At 55.6% G+C, this 17831-nt stretch overlaps 1 protein-coding gene across 2 annotated transcripts in view; it reads left to right on the forward strand.

Annotated features, from left to right (window-relative positions):
• The window catches only part of SCUBE1 (signal peptide, CUB domain and EGF like domain containing 1), a 126108-nt gene that overhangs the window by 97871 nt on the left and 10406 nt on the right, over positions 1 to 17831 (forward strand). For both annotated transcript variants that reach the window (XM_060164693.1, XM_060164694.1), the window contains 6 exons: positions 1453 to 1575; positions 11274 to 11393; positions 11754 to 11858; positions 12846 to 12962; positions 13749 to 13886; positions 14604 to 14807. In XM_060164693.1, the coding sequence (XP_060020676.1) occupies positions 1453 to 1575; positions 11274 to 11393; positions 11754 to 11858; positions 12846 to 12962; positions 13749 to 13886; positions 14604 to 14807 (807 nt within the window). The remainder of the gene's footprint in view (positions 1 to 1452; positions 1576 to 11273; positions 11394 to 11753; positions 11859 to 12845; positions 12963 to 13748; positions 13887 to 14603; positions 14808 to 17831) is intronic.

Consider the following 17831-nt stretch of genomic DNA (forward strand, 5'->3'; position numbering starts at 1 on the left):
CGCACGGCCACCTGCACTGCACCCCACACCCCGACCTTGACCTTGACTCTGACGGGCCTGGGAGGGACTGGTGGGCAGAGGGGTCAGCCAAGGGTAAGGCGGGAGGGTGGGGGGAGGGGCAGCAAGCACCCACTGGGTGCCAGGCCTCAGCCAGGCTGTGGACACGGGCCTGGAAACAGCAGTTTCTGGGAAACCCCAGTCCGGAAGGGAGGATGGCTGCACAGAGGATCCCACAAACAGTTCATTCCAGTGGAGGGGTTAACAACAGAGAAGGGCAGAGGGTGGGGACAATGGGGGGCTCCTAAAGGAGGAGTGTTTGGGTCATGGTGGGGGAAGCGCGCCAGAGGGGTCAGCGTGTGCAAAAGCACTGAGGCAGAGGAGCACCGAGGGACCGAGAGGCAGCCGGTGGGGCTAGAGTCCCATGAGGGAAGGGGCACACGGCGGGAGGTGCAGACAGAGGGGACACAGGGCTTCGTGAGCCCCAGGGGACTCGTGGCTTTATTCCCAGTGCGATGAGAAGCCATTGGAGGGTTTATGCAGGGATGTGACGGGCTCAAGTTCATGTAACGAGATCCCTCCAGCTGCCACGTGTTTAGGAGAGTGGGACCCAGGGCACCAGTGGGGACACGGCTCCAGGCATGGGAGTGAGAGCTACTGGAGCCTGGGCAGGGTGGGGAGGGATGTGGAGAGAGGGAAGGCTCTAGATGCCTTTAGGTGCCACGGATGATGGGACATGGGGATGTACAGGCTTGGGGGGTGAAGCTGGCGGGGGTGTCAAGAATGGCCCTGAGGTCCCTGGTGTCTCTCCCTTTCCTTTGACCTGGTGGTAGCCATACTTCCCCTGCTGGGCAGCTGTGAAGTTTAGGTGGGCTCAGGCACAGCTGGTGCTAGGGGCGTGGCTCGTGGGGTGAGCTGCAGATTCTTCTGGAGGGACTCCCAAAAACCTGGGCACCAGCTTCTGCACACAGGTCTTTGGCCCAAAAGAAGGCGGGGCCTCAGGGGAGACTTCCTGTGCCCAGGTGCCTGTTGTGCAGGAGGGAAACTGGCTGGGAAGGGCACGTCCGAAGTCCCACAGTGAGATACGGCCTCAGGACCCCGGGGCCGTTGCTGATTATTCCGGCCCCACAAGACCTGACTGCAACTTTATTTTGTGCCATTTCTCTGCCCTCCCCCAAGTCTGGGCTCAGCTGCCCAAGTTCAGCAAACCACTGCGGTTCCTGGAGGGGGGGATGTGTGTTGGCGTCTGCGGGAACCCTGTGTGTGTGCAAGCTCGTGTGTGTGTCGTGTGCAACCACATGTCTGCATCCAGTGACAGTATCAGGCTGGCGTCAGGGTCAGGGGATTCTCGGCCCTCCTGTCCTGGGTGGGTCCTGCCCTGCCAGCCCCAAGGGTGTGGCCTCGGCTGGACCGTCCAGCCCCCCCTCCTGCCCTTACGCCTACCTGTGCTTCCAGATGTGGACGAGTGCAGCATGAACAACGGGAGCTGCGACCAGGGCTGTGTCAACACCAAGGGCAGCTACGAATGCGTCTGCCCCCCAGGGAGGCGTCTCCACTGGAACCAGAAGGACTGCGTGGGTGAGTGCCCTGGGGCGGGCCATCGCACGCGCCCCTGAGGAGGGCCTGGTGTCAGCACCTCCGCTGGTGCCTGGATGGCTGGGGCTCCTGGGCAGGTGCTCTCTGCTGCTGGGATACGGCTGATGGGAATGAGGGCTGACAGAAGAAGAGGGGATGCAGCGGGGAGAGCACGCTTGGAGGCGCGGAAACGGCTTGGGGCGGGGGCACGGGGAGCACGGAGGTGGAGACCTGGGGGTCAGCGTGTGCAGCCAGAGCTGTGGACTCAGGAGGAGCTGACACTCAGAAGCAGCAGGGCGCGGAGGCCTCGGTAGCCCCAGCTCCCCTTGTCCTGCCAAGGAAGCTGGTGGGAGGGGAGGGGTGGTTACACGGGGGGCAGCAGCAGCAGAGCCTGGACTGGGGAGCACCTGGGTCTTCGTACACCCGCCACTGGCCTGGCAAGGGGCGGGCCTCCTAGAGCGCTCAGGGCTCATGCGCCCTCTGCTGCTGGGCTCTGGGGCCTTGGGGCACCTCTCGGCTGACTGCTGGACGGTCCACGTTCACTGGTTCCATAAACACATACTGACTACCTGCTGTGTGCCGGGCCTGTGCTGGGTCCCAGGAACGGCTCTCAGGTCCTTGCCCCGCCGTGCTCCAGCATCCCCAGGGCCTCAAGAGTAAGCCTTCTAGATCTAAGAGTTCATCTCTCTCGGCTCAGAGCCCTCCAGGGAGTCCTCGTCGTGCAGAAGCAAAGTCTGGGCTCCTGGAATGGCCCAAAGGCTGCTACAGCCCGGCCTGCTTGCCCTCCGCCCTCACCCCCACCCACCCCGTGCCAGCCTCCCTGACCTCACAGGTGCAGCCCCCCGACCTCAACAGAGCCACGCTCAGGCTCTTCTCTTAGCCTAGAGGACCCGTCACTCCCTGCAGGGCTCTGCTTGGGGTGGGGGGCTTCCTGACCACACACCTGGAGCAGCAGCCGGCCCCCCTCTGCGCGCCCTCCGCGTCTTGGCTGTCCCATGCTCGTCTCCTCCCATCGCAGCCACTGGCTGCCGCGGGGTGTTGTCAGTCTGTCCTCGCTGAACATACACTCTGCACACCCGAGCAGGTATTCCTTGCCTGTCTTGTTCACTGCTGTGTCCCCAGCACCTAGAACAGGCCCAGCAGCCATAGACACTCAGTGAAGGATTTGTTGAATGAATGAATGAAAGTATCAGAGAATGGATACCATCACTTAGTAACCCGAGGTCAGGCAGCTGAATTTATTGCTTACTTGAGCGAGAATTGCTATGCTGCTCCGGCAGTCTGGTTGAGCAAAGCAAACCGCTGGTTTTGCCTAGAGTTTGGGGGAAGAGCTCGTGCGGAGTTGTGCTGGTTAAAGGCAGGTGATGTCAGTCTCGGCAGCATGTCTTTGCGGGGCGCTGAGGGAGACTGGGCTCACACCAGCCTCAGAAGCCTGATCGCTGAGTGGACTGGCCCAGAGCTGGCTGACTTTCCACGCCCACGCCCTTCGATGGGCTTTCCGAGGTGTGTCCACTGATCATTAGGGTCATGTGAGGTCTGGTATTTACTGCTGACCAGAGCTATCAGGTACAGGCTTTCTCTAGGGATATGAGGACGTGTTTCTTTGTTTGTTTGTTAATTCTCAGTCCCCTTTTCGGTCGTCCCTCCTCAGTCAGAGCTGCAGGAGAGGCCACCAGGGCTTGTCCAGATCTTCAGCACTGCCACCAAACCAGCCTCCAGGAAGGGTCATCGGTGGAGGTCTGACCGTCAGGTCACAGTCAGTCGGGGAGGTTTTATCCCGTTTTTGTCTCTGAGCCATTTGCTGGGACTATACGCAAAAGCAGTTGATACTCTAGACAGTAGATGTGGAAGGATGAGACAGACAAGTGTGACTGCAGGTATTACTAGAAGGTGCTGGAAGGAAGGCCCTCTAGAAGCATGATTTAAGGGTTCCCAGGGCTGACCAGGAAAACCGGTCCCACCTGCTCCCTAAGTCCACAGTATGCAGGTTGCTCTCTCATGTAGCCTTGAAGTAGACGGTTCCACCTCACCTGTACTGTGAATCCAGGTTCCGAATGAAGTACCGGCAGGGCCACAAACTGCCCTGGTTGCCCAGAAGATCCAAGGTCATACTATTGTCTATAACTACCTGCACTAGGCAGGCAGAGCGCTTTGTCCTGCCCCCCACGCCATGCCCTAGGCTGTATTATTCGCTCTATCACCCTAAGTGAGGGACACATTTTTGATGACCACTAAAGCTGTCCAGTCCCTCTGGTTGGGGCCAAGAGCCTCCACCGTCTGCTTCACCAGGTATTATTATGTCCCTCAGAAAGTGTTCTACCGTTAGATGCTTTGCAAAGAGGCATCGTTCACCGAGGGTACTGGGGACTCGTTCACTTGTTACAGTCTCAGAGACCCACAGGGCAGTTAGCTGAGGTCCTGGGGTGGCACCCATGAATCAGATGTCCATGTGAGACCCGGGGTCAACCTCAGTGGAGCTGTAGGTATATTGTCTGTGGGTGGTGTTGTGACGAACAGTCAGACACATTGCAAGGCAGCTGAACTGGTCTCTCCTGATGGGAGGGCATTTTCCTTCTTTATGTATCGCCTACAAAGACGATCATAATTACGTCCGTGTAACATACTTTATAACATTTTTAAATGTTGGCTTCCCTAACGATAGCTTGGGAGAACTGATTTAAAGAATCAGGATGGTAGGGGCTTCCCTGGTGGCGCAGTGGTTAGGAATCCACCTGCCAATGCAGGGGACATGGGTTCGAGCCCTGGTCCGGGAAGATCCCACATGCCGGGGCACCTAAACCTGTGCACCACAGCTACTGAACCTGCGCTCTAGAGCCCGCGAGCCACAACTACTGAGCCTGCGTGCCACAACTACTGAAGCCCGAGTGCCACAAGTATTGAAGCCCACGTGCCTAGAGCCCGTGCTCTGCAGCAAGAGAAGCCACCGCAATGAGAAGCCCGCACACCACAACAAAGAGTAGCCCCCACTCGCCGCAACTAGAGAAAGCCTGCGTGCAGCAACAAAGACCCAATGCAGCCAAAAAGTAAATAAATGAATTTATTTAAAAACAAAAAAAAGAATCAGGATGGTGGCTATCACTAGTAAGGCCTAGATCTAGGTGAGTTATTTGTAAGGGAAACATGATAGCGTAAAGCAGAAGTGTACAACCTTAAATGCATAAGGTGGGAAAATGTGATCCGAAGAATGAAGAGCAAAGGTTTGCAAAAGAGCGTGTGGAAATCAGTGGTTACAGACATCTAGGAGAATTTATTCCAGTGGTCTTAGGCACAAGCTCTCTATTCTGTGTAGCTGTCAGCCGGTTCTGAGAATCTCGGGTAACGGTCAATTTCTGTGAACTGTCTGCTTTTGGGGGTCCTCTGAAAAACCTCAGTTTAAGACCTCTAGGGCTTCCCTGGTGGCTCAGTGATTAAGAATCCGCCTGCCAATGCAGGGGACACGGGCTCGAGCCCTGGTCCAGGAAGATCCCACATGCCATGGAGTAACTAAGCCCGTGAGCCACAACTACTGAGCCCACATGCCACAACTACTGAAGCCCGCGTGCCTAGAGCCCATGCTCCGCAACAAGAGAAGCCACTGCAATGAGAAGCCCGCGCACCGCAACAAACAGTAGCCCCCCCCGCGCCACAACTAGAGAAAGCCCGTGCACAGCAATGAGGACCCAACACAGCCTAAAATAAATAAATAAAATAAATAAATTTATAAAATCAAAAATCTAAGTGGTGACTTTACAGTAAGTTCTGAAAAATTCATTTTTGTTTCTTAAGAAAAATTAGGGGTAATAAAGACTGTGATATTTCTGAGTAATTCATGAATAACTCTCCCAGTAAAATGTGTCTGTATGTTACTAAGTAAATAAGTTGGAATATCCCAAATAAGGAGCACAAAATCTAATAATATTTTAGCTCTTAGGAGTGCTGTTATTTTTTTCAACAAGAGACTGCTTCAGTTCATCCAGAAAGTAAACATACTATTACTAGAGCGTAATTATAACCCATGAAATCCATCTGGACGCGCTCAACGTGTCCCTTAGGGCTTGGTTCCAGTGCATGTCCCATCTTTACCCTTTACCCAGGATTCTGAAGGTCACAGCCACACCACGAACTGGCCATTTCCTCTGCCACCCTGGAAAAGCTTCTCACCAACGTTGTCTAATGTCACCACCAGTTTGTCCCCACAAGGATGGGTTGTCTTAGGAAAGATGTTAGCAAACGTCTGAGTGAGGTGGTCTGGTGGTCCCAGGAGGCCGCTCTGGCTTCACCAGGCATCGTCCTCATGCCTCTTACAACTTGCTCCCCCCGCTTCTTCACAGAGTAGGAAGCCAAACAGTGTGTGTGTGTGTGATGGAACCCTTGGGCCCCTCTGTCCTTGCCCCAGGACTTCGGCCAGAGCAGCCCGTTTCACATGATGATCCGGAAACATTGCCACCGACTTGCACCTCTTCTGCTGTGGGCCTCTGTGCTCCCGTTATGGGCAGGAAACCTCTCTGTTTTCAAAGTGTTCTAAGGTTGACTGCTTCCGCTCACGTGCATATTGACCTTTTATGTTGAGCAATTTAACATGCTAGAGAGAGCCACGGGTGCGGCCCTAGAGCCAGCTGGAGCCCCTCCGGGCTTGATTCCGGTCTGGAGGATTCTTGCCTGTCCAGCCTGGTACTATCTCTCTTCCTTTTTTTTTTTTTAAAGTACTATTTTTTTTTTTTTTTTTGGCTGTGTTGGGTCTTCATTGCTGCGTGTGGTTTCTCTCTAGTTGCGGCGAGCGGGGGCTACTCTTTGTTGCGGTGCGGAGCACGGGCTCTAGGCACACCGGCTTCAGTAGTTGTAGCTCGCAGGCTCAGTAGTTGCGGCGCACGGGCTTAGTTGCTCCGCGGCATGTGGGATCTTCCCGGACCAGGGCTGGAACCCATGTCCCCTGCGTTGGCAGGCAGATTCTAAACCCCTGCGCCACGAGAGAAGCCTCCTGTCTCTCTTCTTTTTGTTTTTTGCTCTTATTAACAGCTTTTTTGAGATATAATCACGTGCCACAAAATTCACCCATTTAGTGTACAATTCAGTGTGTTTTAGTATAATCACAGAATTGTGCAACCACAATCCACTTAGAGCATTTTCATTACTGCCCAAAGAAACCCCGTGCAGTCACTCCCCATTTTCCCTCAAGCCCCCCAGTCCTAGGCAACCATAATCGACTTTTGCCTTTTATGAATTCGCCTACTCCGGACATTTCATGTAAGTGGAATGCGACGTGTGGCCTTCTGTGACTGACATTTCATTTAGCGTAATGTTTTCAAGGTTCACCCACGTTGTAGCATGTGTCAGTGCTTCATCCCTCTTTATTGCTGAGTTACATTCCACTGTACGGTTATACTGCATTTTGTTTATCCACTCATCAGTCGATGGACATTTGGGTAGTGGCCAGTTTTTGGCTATTATGAATAATGCTGTTATGAATATTCATGGGCAAATTTCTGTATGAACGTATGTTTACAATTTTCTGGGGTATATACCTAGGGGTGGAATCGCTGGGTCATATGGTAACCCTGTGTTTAAATTTCGAGGAACTGCCAGACTATTTTCCAAAGTGGCTGCAGGATTTTCCACGCCCTCCAGCAGTGCGTGAGGGCTCCAGCTTCTCCACAGCATCACCAGCACTTGTTATTAGCTGACGTTTTGATTATAGTCACCTCACTGGTGTAAAATGGTATCTCATTGTGGTTTGTATTTGTAATTCCCTGATGGCTAATAACGTTGAGTATCTTTTCATGTATTTATTGGCCATTTGTGTGTCTTCTTTGGAGAAATGTCTATTCAGATCCTTTGCCCATGTTTTGATTGCGTTCTTTGTCTTTATGATTCAGGTGTAAGAATTCTTTATATGTTTTCGATACAAGTCCCTTATTAGATACAAGATTTGCGAAGATTGTTTTCTCATCCTGTGAGCTGTCTTTTCACTTTCTTGATGGTGTCTTTTGAATGACAAAAGTTTTTAATTTTCGTAAAGTTCAGTTTATCTCTCTTTTCCTTTGGTTGCCTGTGTTTTTTATGTCACTTCTAAGAAACTGTTCATTGCCTAATCTAAGTTCCCAAAGATAACACCTGTTTTCTTCTAAGAGCTTTATATTTTTAGCTCTTACATTTAGGTCTTTGATCCATTTTGAGTTAATTTTATATGTGTGAGACAGGGGTCCACCTTCATTCTTTTGCATGTGGTTCTTCAAGTGTCACAGCATCATTTGTTGAAGAAAATCCATTCTTTTTCCCCATAGAATTATCTTCACGTCCTCTTGAAATCAGTTGGCCGTAAATGTATGGATTTGTCTCCGGACTCTCAGTTCTGTCCCGTTGATCTATTTGTTTGTCCTCATACCTATACACCACTGTAGCTTTATAGTGTTTTTAAATCATAAAATGTGAGTCCTCCTACTTTGTTTTTCATATTTCAAGATTGATCTAGCTATTCTCGAACTTCCCTTGAATTTCCATATGGATTTTAGGATCTCTTCATTTTTTAAGATAAGTCCCATCAACAAAACAATATTAAGTTGGGATTTGGTGTAGAGCATCCAAAAGATCTGTTCTGGATGTGAACACTTCTGAAGTACAGACACACAGAGACAAGTCTCTCCTTCAGGAAGGGGTAGGAGAGGGGATTCCCCGGCGGTCCAATGGTTAGGACTCGGCACTTTCATGACTGTGGCCCGGGTTCAATCACTGGTCCGCGAACTAAGACCCCAAAAGCCACGTGGTGCGGCCAAAAAAAAAAAAAAAAAAAAGAGGAAGGGGTAGGAGAGTTGCTCGACGGTAGTATGAGAAAGAGAAAGGAGCCAGACACCGTGATTAGCTCACTGACAAGCAGAAAAAGTCCTGGGTGTTTTCAGGTCACAGGAGGGATCGTACTGCATGTGGTACCCTCAGATTGAAACGTGCTTCTGGTACAAGATCTGAAGACGTTTCAACTACTTTATCCAAGGCTGTGATTGCTCTGAGGCAGGAAGGACAAGCCTTGGTCACGGATGCTCCCCGAGTTGTTGAGTCTGTCCCCTGAGAGCCTGGCCTAACCTTTGCATGTTGATACCAAAAAAAAAAATGATTTCTGACAATCAGGGAAGATTCAGTCTGGACTCTTCCTGGGCTCTCCTCCAATCGTTCTGCTGATGTCGTGGAAACTTTGCCCCAGGGATTCAGTTTTTTGATCGTACATAATAGAGGTATATTAAGGTTCCCATCGGCTGTCATCTGAATCACGTGTAGGAGAATTTTCTGAGACTTCTAACAATAACGCCGTAGGTGTATTTTAGCTGGTACTTCCATTTGCAGAGGAGATCCCTCCCCACAATACGAGCAGGGCCTTTGACCTAGAGAAGGGAGGCTGTTTTCTGATAATGATCCCAAAGGAGCGGTTACAGGCTGGAACTCGGGGAAGAACTGAGGGTTGTTAGAAAGTCCCACCACCTGAGTGGGGTTTTTTTCTTTCTTTTTTTTTGAACATCTTTACTGGAATATAATTAGTTTACAATGGTGTGTTAGTTTCTGCTTTGTAACAAAGTGAATCAATTATACATATACATATGTTCCCATATCTCTTCCCTCTTGCGTCTCCCTCCCTCTCACCCTCCCTATCCCACCCCTCTAGGTGGTCACAAAGCACCGAGCTGATCTCCCTGTGCTTTGCGGCTGCTTCCCACTAGCTATCTATTTTACATTTGGTAGTGTATGTATGTCCATGCCACTCTCTCACTTTGTCCCAGCTTACCCTCCCCCCTCCCCGTGTCCTCAAGTCCATTCTCTAGTAAGTCTGCGTCTTTATTCCCGTCCTGCCCCTAGGTTCATCATGATGATTTTTTTTTTTTTTTAGATTCCATATATGTGTGTTAGCATATGGTATTTGTTTTTCTCTTTCTGACTTACTTCACTCTGTATGACAGACTCTAGGTCCATCCACCTCACTACAAATAACTCAATTTCGTTTCCTTTTATGGCTGAGTAATATTCCATTGTATATATGTGCCACATCTTCTTTATCCATTCATCTGTCGATGGGCGCTTAGGTTGCTTCCGTGTCCTGGCTGTTGTAAAGAGCTGCAATGAACATTGTGGTACATGACTCCTTTTGAATTACGGTTTTTACTTGAGTGGTTTTAATAAACCAAAGCAAATCAAGTTCATGTCCCCTCAAGCCTTTTACAAATCCCTGACCCTTTTCACATTTGCTTCTTCTCATCTTCTTGCATATTCTCTCACGACCAGATATACTTGCAATAAGGCAAATGTACTTTTTTCCCCTTTTTTTCCTTACTGCCAGTCGATTGGCCTTCCCTCTTGCTTTTTAGGCGACTTTACACTTTTCTCTGAGGGCTTCGATGTCCTAAGGTGGTGAGATGGCTGGTTTACACAGCGGAGAGTCAGATCTCCTCTGCACGTGAGCTGAGTAAGCTAGCTCGCCCCTGTTCCGTGGGCGCCGGCAGGACTCGTGGGACCCCCGGGTCCGAGTCCAAGAGCCTCGTAACTCACAGCACAGCCAGCAGCCCCCCCCAGGTCCCGTCCACCCAGGAGGACGCGCAGACAGGAAATTTGCATCCCGGCTGAAGGACGCCCAGCTTGGGAAACTCACCCCTCGCTTTTGTAGTGAACGGAAGCCAGGCTGCTCGTCTGCAGGGAGATGTTACCTCATCCCTAGAAGGTGCTCGCTCTCAACAAAGCCCTGAGAAATGGCTCCGGGAAAGACACATCAGTGCTCTGCATACCCCACGTCCCCACAAGGACGTGCGGGCACGTGCAGGGCCGGGCGCGCACAGGAAAGCTGTGCTGTCCATCTGTAGTTGCGGACAGTCCCCTCTAGGAAGTCAGAGGAAGTACAGGGAACTGCTGGGGGCTAACGTCTCCCTTGGAAGGTTGGGGATGGCTGTCCTTCTGTTTCTTAACCAGTGAGAACACGGGTTCTTCAGCGGCCCTTTTGGTTTGTATGATCTGCAGGTGTTTTTGTTCATAGTTTCTTGATCCTTTGGGAACCAAGGCCTTTTGGTCTTGAGTTTGTTTGGGGGCCAGATGTTTCATCTGGAGGGCCATGAGTTTGTTTTCATTTCTAGATTGTGTCCTTTTAAGACGCTTCCTTGAAAGTGTTCAGCCACATGTTTAAGATCATCCAGGCTGGCAGTTCCCCTACTGCAATTGCTTATTCCAGCTGTAAGGCCCCTGTTTCAGCCTGTTCCCTGGGGCGACTCCACATGAGAAACTCTGAAGAGCTCAGTTCTGGACATCGTCAAACACCGAATGGCTGTGTCTGGGGGCTGCCCCAGAGAGGGCTTCCCGGTGACCCTCCCGTGCTTGGTCACTGCCAAGAAGCCCATGGCCATTTTCAGCCACTCCTTTCCCCAGATGGGCAGGGACACCTGCTCTGGAGGATCCAGCCCTGCCCTTGGATCGGGGCACAGGGAGTGGACCTTCTCACAGAGATCCTGGACTGGTGTTGGAGGGAGAAGGGAGCAAACCGCTCCCTGGGCCCAGCGTCCCCCTACGTCCAAACGGATGTGGACCCTGCCATCTCCCAGCCCCCTCCCACCAAGACGGTCTGGCCAGGGGACGGACGTGTGGTGGGAGTTCCTGTTGGTCCATGCTCAGGGGCCCTGCCGGCTCCAGAAAGCCACCCCTGGCCCCTCAAGCCCCTCTTGTGTCTTCCTTCTCCTCAGAGACGGGCAAGTGCCTTTCTCGGGCCAAGGCCTCACCCCAGGCCCAGCTGTCCTGCAGCAAGGTGGGCGGTGTGGAAATCTGCTCCCTGTCCTGCCTGGCCCGCACGCTCTTCATGCCAGGTAACCCAAGGCTGTCCCCGGGATGGCATGGGGGCGGGGCTCCCTTCCCTGGGGTCCAGCCTCTGCTCCCTGCTGTTCTCCAGGAGAGGAGCCCAACCTAGGGATGAGGACCCCCAGCCCTGGTCACTGAGTGACCCTGGGCAGCTGTCCGGTTCTGTGGGGGCCGCAGTGTCCTTCTCAAAAGTGCAGCGGACGCATTCCTGCCCAGCCACTTAGCCTGTAGTCGTGTAGCAGAAACGGACTGACATGAGGGTCAGTCCTGACCTTCATTGCATTCAGTGACCCCTCCGAGGCCCCCAGGATGTACGGGTGCTGGAAGGGGGGGCACCCAGGCCCACCTCAGCCCTGGCCTCTCTACAGACTCAGACGACAGCTACAGCCTGAGCTGCGGTGTCCCGGGCCTCCAGGGCAAGATGCTACAGAAACGCAACAGCACCGGCTCCAGCACCGGGCCCAGCTGCTCAGGTAGTCCCTGGCCTGTCCACGCCGCACGCACCTGCGGGACCCCTTGACTTTCCGTCCAGCACCAGGCCAGGGGGAGACAGAGGGGCATGGCCCAGGGAAGGCCTCCTGGCCTGGGGCCTGCCCAGTATGGCTCAGGGTGCCAGGGAGCTAAGAGCAGGGCCAGGACCCAGAAGCAAGCAGGCTGTAAGCTGAGTCCCAGCCCAAGGGCAGTGGACCACGGAAGGGCCCTTCCGGCTCTGGGCCACGGTTCCAGAGTGGTTTAGTGACCCTGAAGTGCTCCCTAAAGTGGTCTATGGATCTCAGATTCCATTTCAGGGAAGGGAGTCACATCTGCTGCGGCCACAAGGTTCTAAAACCTCCCAGAGTCCGAGCTCGCCTGGGAGACCACCCGCCCGCCCCACCGCCCCCCAGGAACGCTGGAGGCACGCCCACGCCACGCACTGTGGGGCACAGCCAGCTCCCCTGCCCGCAGGAGGTTGTGCTTCCGCAGCTTCTCCTATTCAAGAGGCTGGATTCAACGATATGTTTAATACGTACATGATGTAATCCTAAGCTTCTGTGACTATAGGATTCTTTGGTCCAAGGGTCTGCTCTTCTCTTGGAAGGACCCAGCGGCTCTGGCATCTGTATCATTGCAAATCCCCTTCCCTTCCTTGCTTCCCTCTCTCGTCCATGCTGCCCCTTTTCCTGAAAGCACCAGCCGCATAGAGTAGCTCTGGTGATGGGGGAGAGGGCAGGAGGCTTGCCCTTCCTCCTCCACCGACCGCTGGCTGGATGGCCCCTGGGGCGAGCAGGACCCCACCGTCCACCCTTGCACCTTTTTCAGGGAGAGAAACAAGGCGGCAGAGGTCCCCACCCACGGCTCCCAGTGGGTTTGTCCCCCTGGCAGCCCCCTCACGCTCAGGCACTCCCTCCGCAGCCCCCGGCCCCACCACCTCCCTGCCCAAGGGAGAGGCCGCCACCTGGGGGGATTTGGACTTTCCCCAGGTGCCCCTGCCACCCTCATCAGGCAGAAGGCCCGGTTCAAGATTCGAGATGCCAAGTGCCACCTCCGGCCCCGAAGCCGGGAGCCGGCAAAGGAGGCCCTGAGGCAGCTGCTGCTGGGTGAGTGGGCCGCCCTGGCACCGCCCACACGGGGGGCGGGGGGAGGTCCCCAGGCCTGGGGGCCGGGAGCCCAGGGTCCAGCGGGACTGGGTTTCCAGGGGTAGGGGCCTCTCTTCGTCCTCACCCCCGTGGTCCCTTAGCCCCAGGAGCCACACCTGGTGGACCATAGACAGTGGTGGTGTCCCTGGGGAAGAAAGCCAGCATTTGAGTGGAAAAGCATCCCTGGGGTCCATCGGCCCGCCTCACTCAGGGTTAAATGGGCTCCCCCAGAGCAAGGGCTTTCCGCGCAGCGTGGTCGTGTCCAAACGGGAGGAACCCCGGGCTCGCTCAGCAGCTCTCTCTAGAATGAGGGCGGCCCAGAAGGGTGTTCCAGCCTGGGGGAGAGCCTGGGGGAACGGACCAGGAGGAATGCATGCCCGCTCTGTTTCCACGAAGATTCCCGAACACCTTAGGGTTCCTCCTCAAACCTGACAAAGCTCGGAACCCAGCAGGCCTCACCTGGGCCGAGCGGCCCCGAGCTGGAGCCGCACGGCTTTGCTACGGAAGATGCGCAACGTGCCTCACGTGCGGCGGTGTGATGGCCTCGGGAGGGCTGGGTGCAGGGCCTGGCTCAGCCCCCCCGGCCCCTCCTGAGACCTGGCCTTCTCCAGCCTCAGTTTCCCCGTCTGCACATGAACTCTTAGGCAGGGCGGGACCCTGGCCACCAGCAGTCTGTGTGCAGGGTGAGGTAGGACCGTGCTCCCCGCCCCGTGCCACCTTTGCCACAGTGGCCCCTTCCTTGTCCAGAAAACTGCCACGTGACCTTTGTGACCCTCAAGTGTGACTCCTCCAAGAAGAGACACCGTGGCCGAAAGTCCCCATCCAAGGAGGTGACCCACATCACTGCAGAGTTCGAGGTTGAGACAAAGATGGAAGAGGCCTCAGGTGGGTGAGGAGTCCCCGCAGGAGGTGCTGAGGGCCTCAGCGAGGACAGAGGACTGGGAGGTCTGCTGGGCATGAAGCCAGGCTCCCACCCAAGCCACGGCTACCGGAGATGGAGGCCAGCCAGGCAGGCGGGGCACCTGGCAGGGCTCAGGGCCGGGCCCTCAGAGCAGCTACCCAGCCCAGGGTGGAAGAGGAGGCCCGGGGCCGCGAGAGGAGCGGGGCTGGGGCCCGCAGTGACAGCCACAGGCCTCTCCCCACTGCTCCACGCCCTCACCAGGGCCTGGAAGGGCGCATGCCTGCAGCCTCCCCAGGCTTGGACCGTTGGGCCAAGGACCTGTCTTTGCCAGGTTCCAGCAGGGGCCCTGTGGGATGCTGGCTCGTGTTTCACACCAGCAGTTCCCTCTGGGCTGTAAGTGAGAGCTGAGGTGAGCTGTGCCCTGGGCAGGGGACGTGTTGCAGTGGCAGAGGCCGGGCTTCTACTCAGATCTGCTGCGGCGCCCTTGAGCAGCTCATGCCTCCCGGAGCCTCGGCCTCCTGGAGCCTCAGTCTCCTGCTGGCAGACATTCGCAGCAAGGGCGCCTCGGCCCGGGGCCGCTGCGGGAAGGCTCTGAGCAGAGGCGCGGCCCAGCGCAGCGCCTAGCAGGGCAGCCTGGCGGGGAGACGGCTCGCAGCGTTGGGGCGGGGGGTCGTGAGCTCGGGTCTCGCCCGCCCCTGCAGACACCTGCGAGGCCGAGTGTGTGCGGAGGCGAGTGGAGCAGAGCCTGCAGGCCGCCGTCAAGACTCTGCGCAAGTCCGTCAGCCGGCAGCACTTCTCCGTCCAGGTCGCAGGCACTGAGTACGAGGTGGCCCAGCGGCCGGCCAAGGCCCTGGAGGGCCAGGGGACGTGTGGCACAGGCCAGGTGCTGCAGGACGGCAAATGCGGTGAGTCCCTGCCCTCAGCCACTCCAGTGTCGCCCTGCGGACTTTCCCTGTCCTTCCTTCCGTGTGGGCCCAGGTAAAGAGCCCACGGGAGACAGACACGTCAGGCCAGGACGGGGAGACGAGGAGGCCTGCCGGGGAGAAGCGCCGCGGCACTTAGACATGACGGCTGGCATTAAAGAGCGTTCCCCTGGCGCCGGGACCGAGTGTACGTGTGACCCTGCCCGCGGTCCTGAGGAGGGGCGGGACAGCAAGGCCCCAGCCGAGGGGTGTGAGGGGCATGGGACCAGTCCGTGTGGCTCGACAAGCCTTCCCAACGGAGGCGTGTGGGAGCTGAGGGCAGAGGGGGAGCAGAGTGAAGATGCCCTGGAGGCTGAGGGCCCCCTGGCGGGGCGGGGGTGGTGCTGCCAGGCGCAGGGAAGGCCAGGCCACTGCAGGGGCCGTGGGCAGGGCGGCCAGGTCCAGTGAACGAGGCTGGGGACCTGACCGGCCCCCATCCAGAGGCGACGGGTTTAGAGACAGCCCCCGGTGGCTCAGAGGTGAACTTGACAGAGTCCTGGTTCTAGTGGGGTTGACGGTTACGTGGGAGAGAAGGCAGGCAGCCACCGGGTGAGCGTATCCACAGGCCAGATGAGGGCTTGCTGGCCCCAGTGCTGCCCTGAGCGCGCTGGGAAGTACTGAGCTGAGCTGGCAGCAGCTGAGCTGGCAGCAGCCTCATTCGCCCTCTGCCGTGGGAAGGCCAAGTGGGGGGCGGCAGCAGAGCGGAGACCTAGCCAGAGTTGGTAGAGCCTGGAACCAGGGGCAGCAGGAGAGGCGGACAAGGAAGAGAGAAATTGAGAGCACGCTTTGGAGAGGGAGGTGAGGGAGGAGGCTTCAAGGACAACTCCAAGGGTTCCGGCCACTTGGGCAGAGATGGCATTGTTTTCAGATCTGGGAGAAACTTGGGGGAGGGGGCTGGCGGAGGCGGGGGTCCCAGCTGTCCTTGTTAGTCTGAGACGCTCGTTGAGTCGTCCTGGTGAAGGCGCTGACTAGGTTGGAGCCACAGATCTGGAGCACAGAGTGTAGCCTGGGCCGGAGACACAAGCTGGGAGCCGCTGGAGAGGAGGTGGGATTTAGGAGTGGGGGGAGGGGCGGTGGAGTGGGCACAGCGCCGTTTCCCCGCAAGGGCGGAGGGGGAGGGACTCGGGGATGTCATTCTTTTATTTTTAATCACTTATTTTTAATCTGAAAGTTTCAAACTTTCAGAAACACTGCTAGACAGAACAAAGAACTTGCGTATTTTCTTCACGCAGATCCCCCCACTGCGATGTCTGACAGCATTCGCGCCGTCACGCTTTCCCGTGCGTGTGGCGCGCTTGTGTGCCTTTACGTCACCTGCTAAATTCCAACTCTTCCGACAGCATCCCTTTCCTCTCCGCGTTGTGTTTAGTGGTCATGTCTCCAGAATCCTTCATCTGGAGCAGTTCCTGGCTCTTCCCCTGCCTCTCCTGTCCTGCCCCCGGCTGGCCCTAAGTTCTGTAAGGTGACCCTCAGCTGCGTCCGGTGTTTCCTGGTGACCAGACTCAGGGCCTGCGTTCTTGGCAGGAAAACCGCGCTCCACGTCTGCTCTTCAGCGCCCCCGTCAGGAGGCACAGGGTATTGCCCTGGTCCACCACTGGTTCCTCCACCTTAATTCACCATTTTCCCTCTGCAATCGATTAGGATTTCGTGGGGATGTACTGGAGTGTGCACGACACCCCGCTCCCCATCAAACTACCATCCACTCGCTGACAGCCGCCAAATTAGCCACCTCTACCCTTGCTGCCAAGCCGTGTTCTCTACTTCTATCATCCCTCCTACATTTATTAGCATTCTAGTGCAAGAGAGAGCTTTCCCTTCTCCCACATGTTGGCATGTATCTATATACCTATGCATTTATGTCAGTGTGGACTCACAGATTCCTCACTGGCTTGTAATCCACTCCTAACGTGGCTTAGTTCGGTGCTCAGATCACCCCCGCTTCAGCCAGTGGGCGCCCCATCAGCTCGGCCCCTGTGTCCTTTGACGCGGCTCCGTCACTCACTGAGTGTCCGGCACTAAAGACGTTTCAGACTCAGCTTGTGCTTCCCCTGCCTTGGAATCAGCCAAAACTCCAAGGACCCCTGTTCCTTTTAGAGGAGGAGAGTGTGTAGAAAGCGAGAGCTGAGGTACTCATTGCTACTGGAGTGTCACTGCCCTCTCATTGGACAGAACTAGAAAGTATAGGTACGCATATATTACCTGGAGACCTATGTACCTATGCTATTCCTGTAGCTCTGTGTGTGTGTGTGTGTGTGTGTGTGTGTGTCTTATAAAACCATGAGTTCATACCAGTACCTCCAATTCAGTACCTCAGTATTCGTTCTAACTTTTTTTTCCATGTTTTTTTTCCATGTTTCTAAATATCTTGTCCCATGAGGCATTCAGCTCCCTTTCTCCTTAACTTATTTTCTCCGTCAGTTCCCTTACTTACTCATCAGTTTTGCTTACGTGGTCAATGCAGCCAACCACACTGGCTCTCCTCAGCCCAGCATCTCTGTATCCTCAGCCCCCAGGCCCCTGTCACTCCCCCAGCCCCTCTGCACCTGAGCCCCACGTCCTCAGGTGCCAGCTCCGCCTCACGGGGAAGGAAGGGGGAGCCGGCGGGGGAGCGTGGTTTGGATGAAGTTGACTGTGGGGCATCTAGGAGGCCGTTGGTACACAGGCCGAGGGCCCAGGGCTGGAGGGCAGCATGTGGAGCAGAGAGGGGACGAAAGTCCCTGCAGAGACACTTACGAGAGGGCTGAGGCGAGGGGTCTGCAGGGGACCCTGAGTGGCAGCATCCAGGAGGGCGCATGAGACCAGGACAGGGTCCTCACAGATGACCACCGCCTGGCCCCTCTGGGCTGGGTCTGGGCCCCTCTGTGCCCCTGGAGCCACAAGGGCGAGAGCTGGGCCTATGTGGAAGGGCAGAGCCTGGGCTTGAGGCACCAGCAGACAGACGGCCAGACCGCCTGGCTGCATCTCCCC

This window comes from Lagenorhynchus albirostris, chromosome 11, assembly GCF_949774975.1.
Source record: "Lagenorhynchus albirostris chromosome 11, mLagAlb1.1, whole genome shotgun sequence".
Lineage (NCBI taxonomy): Eukaryota > Metazoa > Chordata > Mammalia > Artiodactyla > Delphinidae > Lagenorhynchus > Lagenorhynchus albirostris.